Source organism: Schistocerca americana, chromosome 3, assembly GCF_021461395.2.
Source record: "Schistocerca americana isolate TAMUIC-IGC-003095 chromosome 3, iqSchAmer2.1, whole genome shotgun sequence".
NCBI lineage: Eukaryota > Metazoa > Arthropoda > Insecta > Orthoptera > Acrididae > Schistocerca > Schistocerca americana.
This window is the reverse complement of record NC_060121.1, coordinates 554,042,187-554,064,607: the sequence shown is the minus strand read 5'-3', so window position 1 is coordinate 554,064,607 and position 22,421 is coordinate 554,042,187. Positions and strand designations below refer to the sequence as shown.

At 40.5% G+C, this 22,421-nt stretch overlaps 1 protein-coding gene across 2 annotated transcripts in view; it reads left to right on the top strand.

Annotated features, from left to right (window-relative positions):
* The window catches only part of LOC124605205 (protein lava lamp-like), a 157,355-nt gene extending 135,293 nt beyond the window's left edge, over positions 1-22,062 (top strand). For both annotated transcript variants that reach the window (XM_047136744.1, XM_047136743.1), the window contains exons 12-13: positions 4,518-4,572; positions 20,890-22,062. In XM_047136744.1, coding sequence (XP_046992700.1) covers positions 4,518-4,572; positions 20,890-20,914 — 80 coding nt within the window. In that variant the 3' untranslated portion in view covers positions 20,915-22,062. The remainder of the gene's footprint in view (positions 1-4,517; positions 4,573-20,889) is intronic.
* Positions 22,063-22,421: the final 359 nt, after the last annotated feature.

The following is a 22,421-nucleotide window of genomic DNA, read 5'->3' as shown; positions in this document are numbered from 1 at the left end:
ATGACACAGGCGAAATACCCTCAGACTTCAAGAAGAATATAATAATTCCAATCCCAAAGAAAGCAGGTGTTGACAGATGTGAACAATTATCGAACAATCAGTTTAATAAGCCACAGCTGCAAAATACTAACACGAATTCTGTATAGACGAATGGAAAAACTAGTAGAAGCCGACCTCGGGGAAGATCAGTTTGGATTCCGTAGAAATACTGGAACACGTGAGGCAATACTGACCGTACGACTTATCTTAGAAGAAGGATTAAGGAAAGGCAAACCTATGTTTCTAGCATTTATAGACTTAGAGAAAGCTTTTGACAATGTTGGCTGGAATACTCTCTTTCAAATTCTAAAGGTGGCGGGGGTAAAATACGGGGAGCGAAAGGCTATTTACAATTTGTACAGAAACCAGATGGCAGTTACAAGAGTCGAGGGACATGAAAGGGAAGCAATGGTTGGGAAGGGAGTAAGACAGGGTTGTAGCCTGTCCCCGATGTTATTCAATCTGTATATTGAGCAAGCAGTAAAGGAAACAAAAGAAAATTCGGAGTAGGTATTAAAATCCATGGAGAAGAAATAAAAACTTTGAGGTTCGCCGATGACATTGTAATTCTGTCAGTGACAGCAAAGGACTTGGAAGAGCAGTTGAATGGAATGGACGGTGTCTTGAGAGGAGTATATAAGATGAACATCAACAAAAGCAAAACGAGGATAATGGAATGTAGCCGAATTAAGTCGGGTGATGCTGAGGGAATTAGATTAGGAAATGAGACACTTAAAGTAGTAAAGGAGTTTTGCTATTTGGGGAGCAAAATAACTGATGATGGTCGAAGTAGAGAGGATATAAAATGTAGACTGGCAATGGCAAGGAAAGCGTTTCTGAAAAAGAGAAATTTGTTAACATCGAGTATAGATTTAAGTGTCAGGAAGTCGTTTCTGAAAGTATTTGTATGGAGTGTAGCCATGTATGGAAGTGAAACATGGATGATAAATAGTTTAGACAAGAAGAGAATAGAAGCTTTCGAAATGTGGTGCTACAGAAGAATGCTGAAGATTAGATGGGTAGATCACATAACTAATGGGGAAGTATTGAATAGGATTGGGGAGAAGAGAAGTTTGTGGCACAACTTGACCAGAAGAAGGGATCGGTTGGTAGGACATGTTCTGAGGCATCAAGGGGTCACCAATTTAGTATTGGAGGGCAGCGTGGAGGGTAAAAATCGTAGAGGGAGACCAAGAGACGAATACACTAAGCAGATTCAGAAGGATGTAGGCTGCAGTAGGTACTGGGAGATGAAGAAGCTAGCACAGGATAGAGTAGCATGGAGAGCTGCATCAAACCAGTCTCAGGATTGAGGACCACAACAACAACACAATCCATATTCACCTACTATGTTTCCTTCTCTCCCTTTTCCTACTCTCGAATTTCAGTCACCCATGACTATTAAATTTTCGTCTCCCTTCACTACCTGTATAATTTCTTTTATCTCATCATACGTTTCATCAATTTCATCATCATCTGCAGAGTTAGTTGGCATATAAACTTGTACTACTGTAGTAGGTATGGGCTTCTTGTCTATCTTGGCCACAATAATGCATTCACTATGCTGTTTGTAGTAGCTTACCCGCATTGTGCAACACAGCTAGCTCTTTATTCCCATGAAGTAATGAGTGCTGTCGACAAGGGATCTCAGATCAATTCCATATTCCTAGATTTCCATAAGGCTTTTGATACCGTTCCTCACAAGTGACTATTAATCAGATTGCATGCATATGGAGTATCATCTTTGTTGTGTGACTGGATTCGTGATTTCCTCTCAGAGAGGTCACAGTTCGTAGTGATAGACGGTAAATCATCGAGTAGAACAGAAGTGATATCTGGCGTTCCTCAAGGTAGTGTCATAGGCCCTCTGCTGTTCCTGATTTACATAAATGATCGAGGTGATAATCTGAGCAGCCCCCTTAGATTATTCACAGATGACGCTGTAATCTACCATCTAGTAAAATCATCAGATGATCAATTCCGATTACAAAATGATCTAGATAGAAACTCTGTATGGTGCGAAAAGTGGAAGTTGGCACTAAACAAAGTAACGTGCGAGGTCATCCACATGGGTACTTAATGAAATCTGATAAATTTTTGGTATCGCACAAATCTAAGGGCTGTCAGTTCGACTAAATACCTAGGAATTACAGTTACAAGCAACTTAAATTGGAAAGACCACGTAGATAATATTGTGAGGAAGGTGAAACAAAGTCTGTGCTTTGTTGGCAGAACACTTAGAAGATGCGACTAACCCACTAAATAGACAGCCTACATTACACTTGTCCGTCTTCCTCTAGAATATTGCTGCGCGTTATGGGATCCTTACCAGATAGGATTGATGGAGGACATCGAAAAAGTGCAAATAAGGGCAGCTTATTTTGTGTTATCATGCAATAGGGGTGAGAGTGTCACTGATATGATATGCGAGTTGGGGTGGCAGTCACTGAAATAAAGGCGGTTTTTTTTTTGCTTTGAGATCTATTTACGAAATTTCAATCAGCGACTTTCTCTTCCGAATGTGAAAATAGTTTGTTGACACCCACCTACATAGGGAGAAATGATCATCATACTGAAATCGGAGCTCGAACAGAAAGATTTAGGTGTTCCTTTTTCCCACGTGCCATTTGAGAGTTGAATAGTAGAGAAGTAGTATGAAAAGGGTTCAATGAACCCTCTGCCAGGCACTTAAGTGTGAATTGCAGAGTAACTATGAAGGTGAAGATGTAGATGTAGATGTTTGTTGCGGTTGTAGTGTGGGTCACACATAACTGACATAACTTTTAACACACACACACACACACACACACACACACACACAGAGAGAGAGAGAGAGAGAGAGAGAGAGAGAGAGAGAGAGAGAGAGAGATATGTGTACCTGTGCAAAAAGGTATGATTTTGCGTGAATGGTACATACAGCAATCTTGCGTAGATGGTACATACAGCAGTCAGTGCGTAAGCAGATGTAAGTAAAAATTGTAACAATAAAAAGTAAGTTTTCGTTACCAGAAATGTTGCATTTAATAGAATTTCATGTGCTTTTATGCTGTGGTTGAACAAATTATTTTGCCAGATAAAGTTAGCACTCTTTCAAGCGAATACTTTATATTTTTCCTCTCATTTCCCATTAGCGTATCTAGTGAGAAAGTGTTACAACCTTGCCAGGTGCTGTGGCCGAGCGGTTCTAGGCCCTTCAGTCTGGAACCGCGCGACCGCTACTGTCACAGGTTCGAATCCTGCTTCGGGAATGGATGTGTGTAATGTCCTTAGGTTAGTTAGGTTTAAGTAGTTCTAAGTTGTAGGAGACTGATGACCTCAGATGTTAAGTCCCATAGTGCTCAGAGCCATTTGAACCATTTGTTACAACCTTGGTCGAGTGGTGTAACAGGCAGTGACTGAATACACATGATGTGTAGCCGCTCTTTGTTTATTAAGCATGAACTAAACTCGGTACAGTTTTATGGGACAGAAGTCCACACTTGGTACAACTTAAAAGTCCATGTAAGTGATGTGTAGTGGGTGCCCACTATGACGAAGTCCATGATTATTGGTAATGGGGGAGAGCTGAGAAGTGCAGAGGATGATCAGTGGCACTGTATTTCACAGTTGTGAGCTCGTGAGCTGTCAAGGCGCAGGTGCAGTTTTCAGGAGCGACTGACAGACATCAAGTGATTGACATTGCCAGTGAAGGTGTGAGACAGCATTTCTGGTGGTTGCAGCAGTGACATGCATTGTGATATGAAGCATAAACTCAAAGCAACTGACAGTCGATCTGGAGCCAGAGCAGAATTCTGGCAGCTGGCAGTCGGTCTGGAATGCAACTTGCTGTTGAGGGGCCATGCCATGACCTGAGTACCTGTCTGCAGAGGAAAGCAGATGCGGTGTCACATGGACAAGTGACTGCATTGACTCAAATTAGTGTCTGCAACTGCAGCATCATTTTCCGTGATGTGCATGCCACGTATTGGCGCAGCTTCTGCCCCCAGATGCTGTGACAACTGCAGCAGACTTGGCGGTAAACAGCCTAGCGAAACTTATGTTCACAACCTCCAGTGTTAAAGCAGGGACCATATGTGGCTCGTGAAGCACATTATGAGTGTGGTGGCCAAATATGCAGGGGCCAGCACTGCATATAATACAGAAAGTAATATTCACATTCTGTAAAAATAAAGAAGACGTATCAGAAACTTGTAGACAGAAATTATGCTATTATTTTTGTTACTTGCTTTTTGCTTGTCCCCTCCCTCAGTCAATATACAATATACAATAAATACCCCAACATTCAATAGTTTGAGATCCACTGTCATTGTTTTGTGCTGTGTTCAAGAAATCTGTAGCTGGAAATAATTATATTGCTTTCATCCAGTTTATTTGGGAAGTTACATTTCATAGTCCTTATTGTTAAACATAATATTTCATTAACTCCAGCACATTTCATTCACTCTAAAGAAGTTTAATTTAACCACTTTTCTTTACAGCTCGGGATGTCCAAAGTCCGTCCACTGTGCTTCTGAACTGGATCAGAGGCCGCAGGTAACAAAAAATCTAGTTTCAATTTCTTATACAAAATCATGGGTACAAATAGCTAGTTCTGTTATTACTTATGTATAATGTGGTCTGTATCTGATTACAGCCATTTGAAAATCAAATGGTAAAGTGTCAGATTAATGATACTAAGGTTCTGAGTTGATCATTTGGTTGATTTATCCCCGTCTTCTTGCAGATAATATAACTTAGACTTTGGCTATTAATTGTGAAAACACCAAATAACATCATGGTTTGGCTTCCTTATTAAACTGTAGTTCATCCAATAACTCATTTTGTGAGTTGTTTCAGACTTCAGAGATAGTGGAAATCATGTTACCCTGAGCAAGAACATATGTTATGAAGTGCTATTGTTTACAAACTAACCCTTGTTTTGATCATTGCTTTAATATGTTGATTACAGTTATTAAATGGAAATAATTACACTTTTCTAATGCTATTATGTTGTGTGTAATTCCCATTTAAAGTGTCAAGGCAATCTGTAACACAAATTACATTATACATCTAGGCACAATCTTAGTGCTTATTTCCATTGAACAAACATCAGTGAGCCATTCCACGTGAATGACTGTATGTTTCATGGAGGGTGGAGGAAGTTTTTGAAAGTGTGTAAGGTAGAGTAAGTCAGCAAGGCATGGTCGGGGAGCTATGAGGGGTTGGATCTGACTGGAGCATAGAATCACATACAAGGAAACACTATTCACACTAGCTTTCGAGCTCTTGCTCTCTTTCTAGCCAATATACACACATTCACCCAAACAACACAGACATCTAAATGCACACCCCAGTGGCCATTGTGAGACTGATTAATGATTATCAATTGCCTGGGCTGAAGGAAATGGGGAAGGGAAAGGTTAGGTTAGGTTAGGAAATGACGCAAGAAGGGAATAGCGGGAAAGAGGCAGCTCTTTCAACAAGTGACTCAACAAGATGGAAGAGTACAGTGTGAAAGAGGGAGGGGGAAGCGAAGGGGGGAGAAGGTGGAGATGAATAGAATGAGGGAGAGAGAGAGAGAGAGAGAGCCCACATGGAGGTAACAAGAGTGGTGGGAGAAGGCAGTACGTGATATGGATGGAAAAGGAGTAGTGTGAACTGAAGGAAGAAGGGGAAACGTAAGGTGAGGCATTGGCAAAGCAGAGGCTTAGGCCAGGGGGATAGAAAGAGTCTAAGATATGCTGGTGGGACAGTTCCCACTTGTGTAGTTCACAGAAACTTGTGCTAGGAGGCAGTGTCCAAAGGCCCATGTAGTGAAGCAGCTGTTGAAGTAATTTGTGTTGTGGTATGCAGCATGTTTCAGTAACTGGATGATCTAGTTTGTGGTTTGCCAGGTTTGTTACAGGTTGGTGGAGGCCATTCGTGCGAGTAGACAGTTGTTTACTTGTCATGCCCACATAGCATGCTGTGCAATAATTGCAGCATAGCTGATATATAACGTGGTTGCTTTCACATGTGGCCTTCCTTTTATTGTCTAGAAAATGCCTGTGATTGGTCTGTGGTTTTATGGGACAGGTCTTGCACCTGGACGCGCCACAAGGGAGTGGACAGGAGTGACCCATGGGGTGCAGGATTGTAATAGGGATGGGGAAGGATGTTCTGTAAGTTGAGTGGGTGGCTGAACATTAATTTGATTGATGTGGGTAAGGTTTTGGGTAGAATGTCCCTCATTGCAGGTCACTGTGCAACATGAACAGACGTCTTTATGGAGCCATCTGAGATCTGGAGATCGACATCAAGGAAGGTGGCTCATTGAGTCAAGAAGGATCAGATGAAGTGTATTTGGCCGTAGGTGTTGAGGTTATGGAAGGAAAAGCAAAGAATGTCCTAACTGTGAGTGCAGATCATGAAAATGTCATCAATGAACCTGAACCAAACAAGGGGTTTAGGTGTCGACTGGATAGGAAGTATTCCTCCAGGTGTGTATATATGGCTTTCCAAAGTGAAATAATTGTGGTTCGGTGTGTGGTTAGCTAGGAGAATTAGGAAAGAGCTGGTGGGCAGGAGGACATTGAGAAAGATAGTTTTCCATTGCCACAAGGCTGTGGGCATTGGGTATGTTGTACAAGGATGTCGTATCCACAGTAACTGACAAGGAGTGTGGTGGTAATGGCACAGGAATGGCGGAGAGTTTACGTAGGATGAGAGCTTACAGACAGTAATTTGGAGGTGCTGGTTAGCAAAGGGAGATGTTCATTCTGTGGGGGCATTACATCCAGCCACAGTGGGATGACCAGTAGGGAGTGTGGGGTTGGGTTTGTGGAGCAGATAAAAGGTAGAAATATAGGGGAGTTGCTGGTGTGAGGAGGGAGATGGATTGAGGTGTCAGGCTTTGGATTACCCCTAAGGCCTAGAGGAGCAGCTGGAGATAACGTTGGACTTCTGGGATGGGATCCTGATAGTAAGCTTTTATGCAGAGGTGTCCAAAAGTTGTCAGAGATCCTGAGCCACATAGTCACTAAGATTCTTGACCACTGTAGTGGAACCTTTGTCTGTGGAAGGAGTGATCATGCATGGAGTGGTGTTTAGGTTACAGATAGCTTTGTGTTCCATACAAGTGGTGTCAAACTCAGTGGGGAGGGATTTAGGAAAGGAAGGTGAAGCCAGGTTAGAAATAAGGAATTCCAGAAAGATAATGAGGGGATAACTGGGTGGAAGAGGAAGAGGGCCACAGTTGGAGGGATGTTGAAACTGTTTTAAATAAGAATCTTTATAGGGGTTTGGGTTGACGGTTGTCAGGTGGGGAGCGGAGGAGTTGGCAAAGAAATATTTCCATTTCAGGGAACAAGGAAAGGAGATAAGTTCCTTTACAAGTCCAGCAGCATGGATGAACGTAGGTATGGAGCTACAGGTGAGGATTTAGAAAGAGCAGAGACTTCTGCAGAGGACAGAGTTTTCGCAGAAATATTGGCAATAGTGTTATCAGATGGGTGTTTCGGGAGTTGTATGTCTCATGGAGAGTGGAGGAAGTTTTTGAAAATGTGTAAGGTAAAGTAAGTCAGCAAAGCATGGTAGGGGAGCTATGAGGGGTTGAATCTGACTGCTATGCTTTTTCTTGGCATGTCCATGCAGGCATAAAACAGGAGTAGCTCGGACAGATTCCTCAGATAGTCCGCAGCTCGTGGTCGTGCGGTAGCATTCTCGCTCCCCATACACGGGTTCCCGGGTTCGATTCCCGGCGGGGTCAGGGATTTTCCCTGCCTCGTGACGACTGGGTGCTGTGTGCTGTCCTTAGGTTAGTTAGGTTTAAGTAGTTCTAAGTTCTAGGGAACTGATGACCGTAGATGTTAAGTCCCATAGTGCTCAGAGCCATTTGAACTTTGATTCCTCAGATAGTGCTGGGAATGCTGTTCCAACTGTTGAAAGGAAAGAGTTTTTATTGCAGTGATGCTTTCAGGAAGCTGTGGTTACAAAATAAAAGGATTTTGTGAATGAAGTAGAGGCTGTCACGTATTGTTTTAGCCAGGTTTGCATGATGATAAAGGTGTGCTATAGGTGAGTGGTTGCCTTTCCCTTATTGTGTGCATTTTTCTATACAGGAACAGTGGCTACTGTTTTGTCGCTGTCAGGGCAGTCTGTTTTGTAACACAAGTTACTTTATATGCCTAACCAAAGACAATATAATGAAAAGAATAGATTGCTAATCATCATATAGTGGAGATGTTGAGTTGCAGACAGAAACAACAAAAAGACTACTAAAAAAGTAAGCTTTCAGCCAAAAGCCCTTCTTCTGAATTAGATAACATACACACACACACATTCATGCCAAAAACAGCTCACACACAAATGATCACTGTGTCTGCCTGCTGAGGCTAGACTGTGAGCAACTCAACATATCCGCCATTTACTGGGTATCAGTCTATTCATAATATTGTCATTATTCCATCCTGGATTTTCCGTTGTTTTATTTTACCCATAATCTTTGTACTTCATTTTGTTTGGACAAACACCCATGAGGAATATCCATGTTATCAACAGCTATTTTGTTTCTATCAGGACAGTCTGTTGTATAAAACAGATTTCTGTATAGGCCTACCCTCAGTCTTTGTGCTACACTTCTATTGGACAAACATCAGTAAGGAACATTGATGTGAATGATTACTGTCCTGTCGTTGGATAAAATTTGTGCCACCTGTCCAGCTCTTTTGACCACTCTAAATACATAACCTTCTGTTCTCAGGCTAAACAGTATTGTATCTTCTGACCACAGACTCTGCAGACAAAAAAAATCATGTAAGTTCTGAACCCAAGAGGATGCTTACAGTTTGCTCAGTAGATGTAACCAGCCTCTGCTTAAATCATTCTTTTCTCTCCAGTAGCAAGAGTTTTATCTCCAACACAGTGTTGTTCAAATTTCTGGTTACTGAGGCAGTGAAGGCTCTGACAGTGGAGGGTAACCCAAAATGGCAGATCCAATCAGTTGAGGTACTAGTTCACAGATGAACCTCCATTTAAATTTACAGTAATCTCTGTACAGTTATCCTTACATATTTTAATTCCATTTCTGGCAGTGACTGACAACTACATGTCACATAACAACAGAGCTCCTTCAGAGTTTCTAATAGTTCCACATTGTAGAAACTTGCAACAATAAGTTAGCTTGGCTGCCTCTATTGCACATCATTCTCGGAAGAATAACAGTGAATGGGAACTGAATGATTCATAGAACTTTCAGAATGCATGGTATACATATTAAAAAAGTGGCAGCAAATATCAACAGCAAATTGCAGTACAACATTGTTTGCAGTACATTGCATCAAGGGAACAAATGTATATTTGGAGTCATAAATATATTAGTAATTTTTTACTATCCCACAACACGCTTCCGTAGCAAGTTCGTTATTTATGAGTGACTGAAAGGGGCAGCTCTATGGGTATCTATCACAAGTCACTTCAGGGAAGGTTTTCAAGAACAAGCAATGTTTTGAACTGTTTGCGAGCTGACATATAACTTCAAAGTGAAGCCAGGGTTCTAATGAGCCTTAGAATAAGAGAATAATTGTAGACCAAGAGAAAGCCAGAAACGCAGTAGGGCTTGATGTAGTGAGAATGTATATGGTGCATAGCTGAAAGTTTCATAGATGGTGATCTGACTATGTGGCTTGGTATGCTGGCCACTTTGTTGTGGATATTAGACCAGAGGCCGTTCCTGTGCTAGAGCAAGACCCATCAACCAAGTGCCTAACTCCTCGAAAACAATGTATGATGGCCATATCAATCTCACCATCTGCCAGAACCTGGAATCATTCCATTTGCCCATTGCTGTCTGGTGAGGATGCCAAGCAGTTTTCACCAGTTCACTTAAGAAAATTTTTCGGGGGCGGGTTCGTTCTCTCTTTTATTCTTTCTTCCTTGGAAGGATGTATTATATTATTGCTTAATTTTTGATTAAAATACTTCTTCAAACACACACACACACACACACACACACACACACACACACACACACACACTCTCTCTCTTTCATTACACCATTAAGACAATTAGGGATCTTGGCTGTGGCTGGATAGTGTAGTAATGGAAGGGATCTCAGTTGGTAGAGAAAACAAGAGATCTGGAGGGGGTTAGCAAAGATCATGCTTTTGCAGACGCTGCAGATGCTTGCAGGAGTAGGTTAGAGGAATGTTGAATATAAAATTGGGAGTGCAGGGGAAAGTTGGGGGGAGTCATAGTAGGAGAACAAATTAGAGACTCCATCTGGTAGCTAAGATGGAATTAAAAAAGTAATCTCAGGTGAAGGGGGGATGTACACTTGAATGTGGAAGCAGCTACACAGAATGGGCTGGAAACAGGAGAGATATAGAGCCAGGTGATCTCGTGACCCCTTTATTGACTGAACATTGTGTATTCAGCAGATATCTGAACAATGAGACAGTGGGTCACAGCACCAGAACAATCCAAGTTGTTCTCAGATAAGGCTTACCACTTTGCAACCCGGAGAAGCATGCACACTTTGCAGATGTTTGTGTATCACTAACCATTGAGAATCTCACAGCCATTTGGTTGTCAAGCAAAAGATGATTCGATGTTATCATCACAGTAATTTGCAAACTCTGTAAAATGTTCCACTAAATCATTGATTATATGAGAGAACATCATGAGTATTTCTCAGAAATGTGGTGGTTACCCCATTAATTGTGTAAAGAAAAATACACTTCATTGGACCTGCACAATAGACATTGCACTTGCATCACAGCCAGGAATTGGGACTTCACTTCCACCACTGATGAAGTCTACATAATATTTTCACAGTGAGGAAGCTGGACTTACCACTGTCAGCAGTATGTGACCTATCACCAGTTCATATGATGCATAACCTTCTGGGAAATTCTAAATAAATCCTAATTATGTATGAAGTTACAAATATCAAGAAGATGATTTTCCAATCCATGAAAACTGTATATGTGCAGGCAGTAGCTGTGGGTGAGGGCCCTTGGAGCAGATGGTTAACCACAGGTTTGTCTGAATCTTAGAACCCAGATGGCTCATTAGTTCCTTTCAGTTTGCCTTATTTTCAGTGATAAACTTATTTGATTGTCACACACCTGAAGGCCCTGAAAGCAAGGTCCCTCAAAGCATTCAGAATTTTAAAATGCATAAGACAAGACGAGTTGATCGATCACTTCCTTTATATATTTATATTTTGTATGGTCCTAGCATGATTATATTTTCATGATGAGTGAATCGAATAGGTCATCATGAAGATAAGTAATGCAGTTCTCTGCAAATTAATTAGGGGTTTTTAGAACCAGCCTGTGTCTAGAGGCCGGTTAGTCACCACTGATGGATCAGGGAGCAACTCCATGGTGAGTCAGGCCTGTAATATGTTTGATATTCCTCATGGACTAGCTCATCCTCCTGTTGTTCCCTGATCACTGGAACATTGTCATAATCATTTGCATTTAGTGAATCTCTCAGTAATTTGTACAAAAGGCTGTCCTTCAAAATTTGATGAGGCCTGCATTTATATTCTATACATGTACATCCACTTACATATTCTACTAGATTGCAAATTCAACTGAATGTTTAGGGATTACAATTATGAACAACTTAAATGGGAATGATCACATGGAAAGCGGGAACCAAAGACTGCTTTTTATTGGCAGAAAACTTAGAAGATGCATCAGATCTGCTAAAGAGACTGCCTATACCTTTGTTGCCCATCCTTTTCTGAAGTATTGCTCCAGGGTATGGTATCCTTACGTTTATATTATCATGAAACAGGGAGAGAGTGGCACAGATATGGTATGTGCGTTGATGTGGCAGTTGTTAAAACAAAGGCATTTTTCCATGTGATGAGATCTTTTCATGAAATTTCGATCACCAGCTTTCTCCTTTGAATGCAAATATATTTTGTTGACACCCACTACATAGGGAGAAATGATCATTGCAATAAAACGAGCAATCAGAGCTCACATGGAAAGATTTAAGTGTTAATTTTTCCCATATGCTGATAGAGAGTTGAATGGTAGAGAAATAATCCGAAAACGGTTTGATACACCCCTCTGTCAAGCTCTTAAGTGTAAATTACTGAGTAGTTATGAATATAATAGAGGGAAACATTCCATGTGGGAAAAATATATCTAAAAACAAAGATGCTGTAACTTACCAAACAAAAGCGTTGGTATGTTGATAGGAGACAATAAAAAGCACACAAACACACACACAGATTTCAAGCTTTCGCAACCCAAGGTTGCTTTATCCTTACCTCTTTCCTGATGAAGCAACCTTGGGTTGCGAAAGCTTGAAATTTGTGTGTGTGTGTTTTTTATTGTCTGCTATCAACATACCAATGCTTTCGTTTGGTAAGTTACAGCATCTTTACTGAGTAGTTATGTAGATGTAGACTCTTAAAGTGTGCAGTAGGATATACTTTAGTTACATCCATGATAGATTCATTTTCTGTGGTGTTACTGTGTTTATTATAAAGCATGTGAAAGTATATAATACATTGGCTGACTCTCTTTGAACTGCACATTCTGAATTTTGACAGTTTAAACTATCTGTGATGCACAGCGCCCCGGTTTTAGCCTTTGCCAATAGAGTTTGATAGACATTTCTGTGAAGTTCTCCCTCTTACCAGATGAACCCGTGATGAAATGCACTGTTCTTCTCGGGATCAGTATTACTATTGTGGGTGAATTACATTTCCTTAGGATTCTTGTAAATATCACTCTAGCAATCCTAGAAGTAGTTCTTTTGCTCAGATTGTCCCACAAGATTATTGCTTGATATTTTATCATCTGAGGAAATCAGCCAACTAGTTGTAAATATAAAGGTCTATTAACAACCCTTGACCAGGAGTGAAACTACTGTAAAACTGTCTTTTATATGAACACGTAAAAATTATATATTGGCAATGACGACGTGTCAATGTACTTCTGAAGAAGACAATTTTACAATTGTTTAAACTGTGGTCAAGGGTTGTTAGCCTTTATAGTTGCAACTCGTTGACTGATTTTCTCAAATCATTCACATTCTCCATTGTTAAACAGCAGCTATGTTCAAATTTTTTATTTTATCATTGTTACTATTTCAAGTGATTGATTGCCCTTAGTGTAATCATACCATAGTGGGTGTCTTTCCATCTGTTTATGCAAAATATGTTACATTTATGTGTGTCGAGAGTCAAATGACAATCCCTGCACTGAGAGCCAATTCGCAGCAGGTCATCTTGACTTTCCGCTCAGTTTTCTTGTTTGCTATTGTCCTATATACAATAGTATTATTTTAAAACAGGCTTATGGATCTTACAGAATTATCCACCTGATAAAGCACCACTTGCAACACCTTAGTAGTTCAATTTGATCTCTGATTGCAGCAGTCTCTGTGTAGTGTCTAGTTGGTTTTTCAGTTTCTCAGGTTACTAACCACTGTCATGTTTGTTATACAGTTATACTTAGTACTAAATGGATAGGAACTTGTGCTTGTTGAGTGCAGATTGAAGGGCAATTGGCAAGTGTCCCGAAACAATTAAAACTGACAACGTTGAATAAAATTGACTACTAATCATTTTTGAATGTGATTTACAGGGTGGGTATAATTAAAGAGCAGCTATGCACAGAGGTCCAGTGTGGGGTATAATTGTTGTATGGCAACGAAATTGATAGATATTCTGATGCATGAATGCAGAATCTATTTACACTGGGAAAAGAATTAGCTCTTATTTTGGCCACCAAGTGCAAAACTGGCACTGCACAACATTAGTTTCTCACTTGTTTGATCTTTCCTTCCCACATCCTGTTACTAATCCATTACATATGGAAACATTTCTATGCGTCTTTCTTCCGTTCACGATGCCAGATTTGCACCTGGGGGTTAAAACTTAAACCCTCTCAGCATAAATTGGTTCGTCATTAACGCATTAGAATATTTAACAAGTTTCACTGCCATACAATAATTAAAGTGAACACTGGATCACTGTGAGTAGCTGCCTTTATATTATAACCACCCAGTATTTAGAACTTGACTTCACTTCAAGTGGTTATGTTCAGTTTTGTCTTTACACATTCAACTTGAAACTGAATGTACTTATCTCAAAGTGGATAAGAGCCCCAAAACTGGTCAAGTTTTGAATAAATCACCTTCATGGATAAAATTAAAACAGTTAAAAGCTGTGTTGAATACAGTCAACAGACTCCAGGCTGCTACCCTGAGCTCCAGTGATATTGGGGCACCTGTGGTGATGTCATTGGAATCCCTGTGAGATCCTGATGTTGCTGCACCTTCCAGTGTGCGTGGCTGGCTTATTAGTCATCACCTGAAAGAGGGTAGTGGACGTTCCAGTTTACAAATCCCTGGGCAGATGGCAGATGTGGGTATTGGCCACATGTCTGTTCCTTTACATCTTAGCAATGGACATGAGGTTCTATCCATTGAAGACAGCACAACTCAGCCAGCTCAGAATGCATCAGTTGGAATTATGGTCAAAGTACCAAAAAGGTCCAGATAAGCATATAGGGTGGATGTACTAGTCATTGACAGTTCCATCATTAGCCGAATAATGGAGCCCCGTGGGAAAATATCTGTACTTGGTGTATTTTTTGATGGGTCTTGTCTGAGATTTGAAAGAGGTTCTGCCTGCTGTTATTGAATGAACTGGACGTAGCCCATCTCAGCATAAATGATGCCTGTTGCCTGGGTCCAGAGGTCATTCACATTTATTTAGAGGGCTGGCAGAGTTGGTCAAAACGGCTGTCCTTACTTGGATGGAGAGGTGGAACCATTGCTCACGATTTGCAATGTTGTTTCCAGAATCAATCTTGGTTCTACGGTTTGTACTCAAGTGCTTCAGTAACAGACTCAGACAATTCTGCGACAGTTTTGGATGCAGATTTGTTTACCTCTGCTATGGACTAGAGAATTGACGGAGCTCCCTCATAGGTCACACATCATTACACCACAAAAAGTAGCTGTTGGAGCAGTAGAATATGTAATATGTGTGGCTGGGAAATGGGAGAGCTTTAGGCTAGAGGATCCCCTCTGAAGATTTGACGATGAATTGCTTATCATAGTCGGCCACTTTAATCACAGGGGAAAATGTTTGTCATACCAAAGCAAAAAAGAAAATATGAATGTACTACTATATAACTGCAGGAGGAGTGTGCATGATGGAAGTACCCTGATTAGCCTCTCTTCTTGATGGTAATAAAGCCCACTATGTACTAAGAACAGAAAGCTGGCCGAAACTACACTGTGCCAAAGAATTAAAGGGTGACGCCATCATTTCCCCTTTTGCGATGCAGAAGTTTGAAGTTTGGGCTCAAAGGTGCATACAACCTTCTTCCATGATGGTGCAAAAGTGTGACGTCGTGTGTCATCACTATAGGCCTTGGTAACACTTCAAACAGCAAGGTACCAATACATGCAAAAAAAAAAAATCATGTGGGATTTAAGGTGGGTAAATGATGTCATATTCTCACCAAATTTCACACAATTTTGCTCAACACTGCCATGATGTGTCATGTGATGGGAAGCTCCTCATACCAGCCCTTAACCCCATCTCACCCTTTCTCTTGATGCCACTGTGATGGAAGTCAGAATCGCAACACTCAGCATTGAAATTGTGCATTTCTTTATAGGTCGTGGAGGAAAACATTTCACACACACTGCTGTTCAGAATTGACATGAAAAGACCACAGGTGGTGGCAAAAGGGTGCCAACAAAACAACCCCTTCCTTTGTAGCATTCATTTACATACATTTTGCAGTCAAAAATGACAGTTTCCAGTGCAATGTGCAGCAGAGTGACGTTCTTGACAATCTTTTACCCTGCAGACATTCCACAGAAGATTCAACCCTTCACTAAGGACATTGTGGGGCTGCAACCCCTTTAAAGTAATCTGACTATTTTGGAGTTTAATGTGACCATAGTTTTAGTATACAGTGTGGAACCAGTAGGGACCATTCAAAACCATTCGACAAAATTTGAACTTGATTTGGAGTAGCAAAGGGTATTTATGCTTTATCAGCCTTCTTGTTTTGCGTCCTTCCGTGGGATCATCATGAGGTGGTGTGACATTGACATGTGCATGAGTAAAATGGCAGAGGGTACCCTAAGACCCCCAGTTCAGCAATGCAGCTGGTACCATCGGCAGACTCCCATCGACACCCTTTAGCTGAATGGCACTACGGTGCTGCTCTAGCTGCTGCTTGCTTGCATGCGGAACCTGAGGAGTGTCAAAGGGGGAGCCTGCACACAGGTGCCTTTGAATCAGTCAGGGTTTGTCACTGTATAAGTACATTTTTTAAGTGCACAACAATGGTGGGTGGTTGTCACCGATCATGTTATCGAACTGTGAGGTCTTAGAGGGACCCTTTGCCATTTTATTTCAGTGTCACATCACAGCGCTTGCAATAGAGGAGGGCTGAAAAAGCGTAAACAACACTTTACTGCTTTAGATTATTAAAATTTGTCAAATGGTTGTGAATGGTCTCTAGTGGTACCACCCTGTATACCAGAGCAAAAACTGTGTTTATGTTGCACTCTAAAGCGGGTCTGATCACATTCTGGAGGGGTTGCAGCCCGACAGTGTCTGTAGAGGCGGGTTTAATTATCTGGTGGATGTCAGCAATGTCAAGGGTTGTGAAGAACGACATTCTCTTGCATATCATACTGCAGACTATCGTTTTTGACTGCGAAATGTGTATAAATTGACACTCCAAGGGGAGGGGTGGTTTCATCGATGTCCTTTACGTGACCTTCTGAGGCCTTTCTTGTGTCACTTCTAAGCACTGGTGTGTGTGTGTGAAATGTTTTCTTTAGCCACTCATAAGTAAACTGCATGATTCGACTCTGGGCACTGCGGCTCTGACAGAGGTGTCAAGAGAAGGATTTAGTTGTGGTTGGATGGGGATGGGAGGATGATGACCTTCCAATCATGTGACATTTCCACAGTGGCATTTGGCAGAATTGTTGTGAAATTTGGTGCCAATCTGACATCATTAACCCACCTTACACTTGACATGAACTTCAGAGCTTTGGCCTTTTTTTCGCATGTGTCAACACCATGCCATATGATGTGTCCCCAAGCCTGATAATTATGTTGGAGGGCTCCACAGTTTTGGACCATTACACTGGAAGATCGTAGGCACCTGTTATCCATATTTCATACTCCTATGTCACAACAGGTAATAATGATGGGGTTTCAAAAAAAAATGACCCCTTTATTCTTTTGTGCAGTTTCGATGGAATATATATCATCAATAGTGGTGGCATATTTATTGCTATAAAGGAGTGGGTAGTATCTCACAACGATATTACAAATTCTGAAGCAAAACAAGTCTGGGTGGAAGTAACCATCAAAGGTGAGTAAAACATGATAATCAAATGCTTTTATAGACCACTTGCCTCATGAGCTTTAGTGGCAGAAGAATTCAGAGAAAATTTGGAGAATACCTTCCATAAAGCTCTTGACTAATCTATGGCAGCAGAGGTAGATTTAAAGTTGACAGCTGTAAATTGAAGACTCGTGGAAATAAAATAGGTGCCAAGGCAGAGAATCTTGCGTAAATGTTATAAATGGTTTTTATTTTTTTTTTTTTACTTATCTCGAGCAGTTTGTTCAAGAATCAACACATGAAGGCAACTTTCAAGATGTGCTAACTAGTAAATCTATACATTTTTATTCAGTTAGCATACAGAAAAAAATGTGACTGAAAGGCTGTTTTAATATCAAAAAGAATCTTTCGAAAATTAGCAGTATTAGGAGAAAAAATAGATTGCTACTCACTGTAAAGATGAGCCATTGAGTTGCAGACAGGCACAACAGAAAGACTGTTACACATTATAACTTTTGGCCAAAGCCTCCTTCAGCAGCGGAAACACACACCCACACACACACACACACACACACACACACACACACACACACAAAGCAAGTGCACATCGTGCATAAGTGACCACTATCTCTGGCATGTCTGACTGGAATGCGATTGTCATTTGTATAGCAATCTAGAATGGGACGGGAAAGTGGTGGATGTAGAAGGGGGCGGGGGTGGGGAAGGTGCTCTGTCTGGTGGGGTGCACAGGGAGAAGATAGTGACCTGACAACACTGTCGTGTCAATTTGGGGGGGGGGGGGGGGGGGGGGGGGAGAAAGGAGACAAGAAAGGAAGGGGGGAGGGGTATGGACAGGCGGCTACATTGGCAGGGGGTGCCCTCCACAAATGCATGCGCCCATCCATTCCCCTTCTCTTCTCCTCTCCTTTTCCACTCCCCCCTCCCAGATTCCCCCCCCCCCCCCCCCCCCCCCCCACACACACACAAACACACCACCTCCTGCACATGGTAGTCTTGTCAGGCTGCTGCCATCTAGCCCCTGCATGCTCCACCAGGCAGCACTATTCTCTAACCTCACCCACACTTGTGCCCTGCTATCTCTTCCCCCTTCCCTGCCCCACTCCAGGGTGTGCATGCTAGCGTGAATGCGTGTGTGTTTCCTCTTTCGAAGAAGGCGTTGGCCAAAAGTTGTAATGTGTAACAGTTTTTCCATTATGCCTGTCTGCAACTCAGTGGGTCATCTTTGCAGGGAGTAGCGGTGTATACTTTTCTAATATTGTTGAAATTTGAACCTGGAGTTTCTATTGTTTGGAATCTTAAGTAATGTTTTACAAATTTCTGCTATAGGTGTAGCAGGAAACAGATTAATAGTGTGCATCTGTGTGTTCTGTGGAGATGTTGCTTCCATTTATGCACAATAATAAGATGATCGACTCTTCTTCTTAAGATGCTGTGAGTTTTGCTGTTACATGTTCTCACTGCCTAGACTCCAACCAGACTGTGAACTATTCTTGGTCTCACACCGCTATTTATAGCAGAGTTCTGTTCCTGATGCCTACTATGCCCTTTGATACTCTTGTGGGTTTTAGAGCTCGCACTGACATTCTGTGAAATGCACATTTTCTCAGCATCTGCCAAATGTGCTGCATGTGATGGCTGACGAGATTTTGATAAACTGAGTGCTGGTTGCCAAGCATTATTTAGAGTCAAATCACTGTCCTTGTTTATTAGGTTTTCTGTCATCTTTATTTCAACAGACTCCTTAGTTATGCTGTCTCAGAAACGAGGTGTTTGCATCATGATACTAGTCTCATTGTATTTTGTTTCATGATTATATGCAAGGCGGGTGTCAGAAAACCTAATAAATGGGAATGGTAGTTTCAGTTTAAATAATGCTTGAGGCCCGGCAGTCTATTTATTAAAATCTCGCCAACCATCGCATCCAGCAGAGTTTGAAAACAATGGTAGAATATGTATTTCGTAGAATATCAGTGTGAGTTCTGAAGAAGAAAAGTGCATCAAAGAGTGTAATGTATGTCAGGAATCAAACTTGGCTATAAATAGCAGCATGAGACAAAGAATAGTTACCAGAGTCATCGGAGTCAGCCAGCGAGTGCATGTAATAGCAAAACATGCAGCACCTGAAAAAGATGGCCGTACCAGTCATCGAATTATTGTACGTAAAATAGAAACAATGGCTTGTCAAAACCCACAGAATCACACTATTAATCAATCGCACTGAGAAAATCTGAAAAAGAAACAAATTGCAGAACATCAGAGTAGTGTTAACTTTAGGTATTAATCTCTTGGGGTGAGGGCTTGGAGTTTCAATAAGTAACAAGAGTATTGTGTAAATAATAGTAATAGAAAGTCCTTGGTGGAGTATAAATGATTTAAAGATTAAAGATAACAACTCACTGAGTACACACACACACACACACACACACACACACACACACACACAAACCTGTACTGCAAAATTGTTCTAGCAGACTAAATTATGCCAACACTGCAGATTGACTGGGATAAGGGGTTTTGTAAAGTGCAGTAAATGAGGGGTGAAAGGAGGCAGGGAGCGGGAGGGAGAGTTGGGGAAGTGTGGCTGATGGGTAAGAAGATCAGGCAGCGGATGCATGGGATAGGAATGTGGAACCTGCGAGCTCATTCCAGCCACTGACCAGCAGTAGCAGCAGGCCTTTAGCTGTGCACATCTGCCTGTGGCTTCTTCCAATCAAAAGCAGCATTTAGTTGGTCCAGTGACCTATCATCAACTGTTGCTATATGGGGAACCTTTTTGAAGACCAAGATATCTCCTCTCTGTCAATCGACATAGATTCCACAAACAGCGGTCTAAAACTCATCTTGCTCTTGTTTTCTCTACTTTTAAATTAATAAAACATTAATGGTTTTCTGAGTGGGGTAAGAAAATTTATAATTGGAATTGCTATTGTGTTTACATGAAATTGAAATGTATTGTTTGTGACTCAACATCACTTTAGCCAGTTAGTGATATATTGACTTTGTGCTATTTGTGCACTAATTAAGCACATAATCAATATGTAACAGAAGATGGTAATTAATTTAATTGAATAGATAAAATATCTACTCACCAAGCAGTGGCAGAACACATACAAAAAAGACAGTTGTAATTATTCTTTTATGTGTGCGTTCTGCTGCTGCTGCTTGGTGAATAGATTTTTTATCTATCCAATTAAATTATTTTGTCAAAAGTTTATTATTTGTCTTGTTATATTAGAATATGGTAATTATTATTTATTAGTCCATTTATTTATCATTTGATTCAAGTAGAACTTTAACCATCATTCTGAAAATGGTTCTAATAGATTTCTGTGCTCAGTGCAATTTTAAGAAGCTCAGAACCTAACTGTAGGAAGTTCACAGTAAATGCATGTAATTGTTTTACAGATAATTTAGTTTGTTCATTAATTATATTTCTGTGTATTAAGAAATATGAATATCCCTAAATCAAAGAACATACGAATCATTATTTGCGTTGTTTTACTGTTTCCAGCACACCCAAGGTGATGCATATATGAGCTGATAAATCACTGAACAGTGAAGTACTTTGAAGGAATTGGACATCCTGGTGACATTGGTTAATGTGGTTAAAATTTCACAAACGCCAAGTGCAGTTTTGTTATTTTGCTGCAGTCCATAAACATGAAGCAAGTTCATTCATCTGTGATAAGCAATTTGGGAGTGCTTCCATGTTGTTGCGGTTTTTCTACATGATTACTGTTATGCGATATCAGTTTTATCCCAGTGACTATACTGAGTATGGAACAAGTGCTTACTGAAAGAAAAAGTTGAATTTATTTTTAATGTACTGATTGTCGGACCATTTTTTTTTTACTTTATATTGTCCAATACATATTGTATATGAAAATGTATGTGTATATAAGTAAACCAACTAATTTGTGATTATTTTATCTTTACAACACTGGAAAGGACCACAGATTTCATGTGGTTTTTGAGGCATTGCTCCCAGTTCCAGGTGAAGTGCAAAGTTCATTAGAATAAAACACGTAATTAAAATTGAACATCTGGTAATACTGACCGTTTTTTTAAACAATGGATAGCAAGAAACTGTTCAAATTTTGCATTAGTTTGTGTTATTCTTTGGGAGAAAAATGTTGTTCACAGATCAACAGCTGTGCTCAGATATCTGTACTAATAAGGTTGGTGTAGGAATGGGTATTGTTGAATGGTATTCAAAACATAATTGAAATTATGAGATTTGTCTTTAAAACCAACCTGTGGAGATAGGTATTTTGAAATGTTTCTGCAAGTCATGTTACTACATGCATATGAACCAGAATTCTAAGAAGTGTGAAATGAGACAAGAATACGTTCTGGAATAGTAGCTCAAACCAATTAAATAATGTACACGGTATAAATTAAAATGAATGGTATGAAATATTAAATGGAAGATACAGATATGTAGGTGCTAGGATGAGGTTACGCAGCGGCTGTAGGAAGAGGGAGAAAAAGAGATTTGTGGCAGGTTGCTCAAACTGAATAGCAGAAACAGTTTTCTGTGCAATATTAGTTCACATGTACATATTTTTGAAGCGCAGTTAGTGACTGACAGGACTGAGGTGACCCCAGTGGTGGGAAAAATGTCTGAATTATCATGTTGATGAGAGCTTTTTTACACAAAATAAAGAAAAGCGGATGTGTGGAACTTGGTTTCCGTTCTGATCATTGTTCATTTTTGTTTTGGCTTTCATAATTTTTTTATTTAATTTGTACAAATCGTCAGCCACGACAAAGTTATTGCCTCCATCATAGTAATACTCTCATAATGACTATGAATGACTATGACGTTACATGTTAAACATTATCATCGAACCTTTTATTTGAAGGCTATTAAAAGAAGCTATTCAGTATTAACATAAAGGACATGATTCAGTAGCAAATCCCATTGTGCTTTGCATCAGACGACATATTACAACAGGATATAAGGTTAAGTCACTTTTTCCCTGTGTAACTTGGCAGAATTTATTGTCATATTTTCAGGATACTGATAAATGGTCAGTGAAA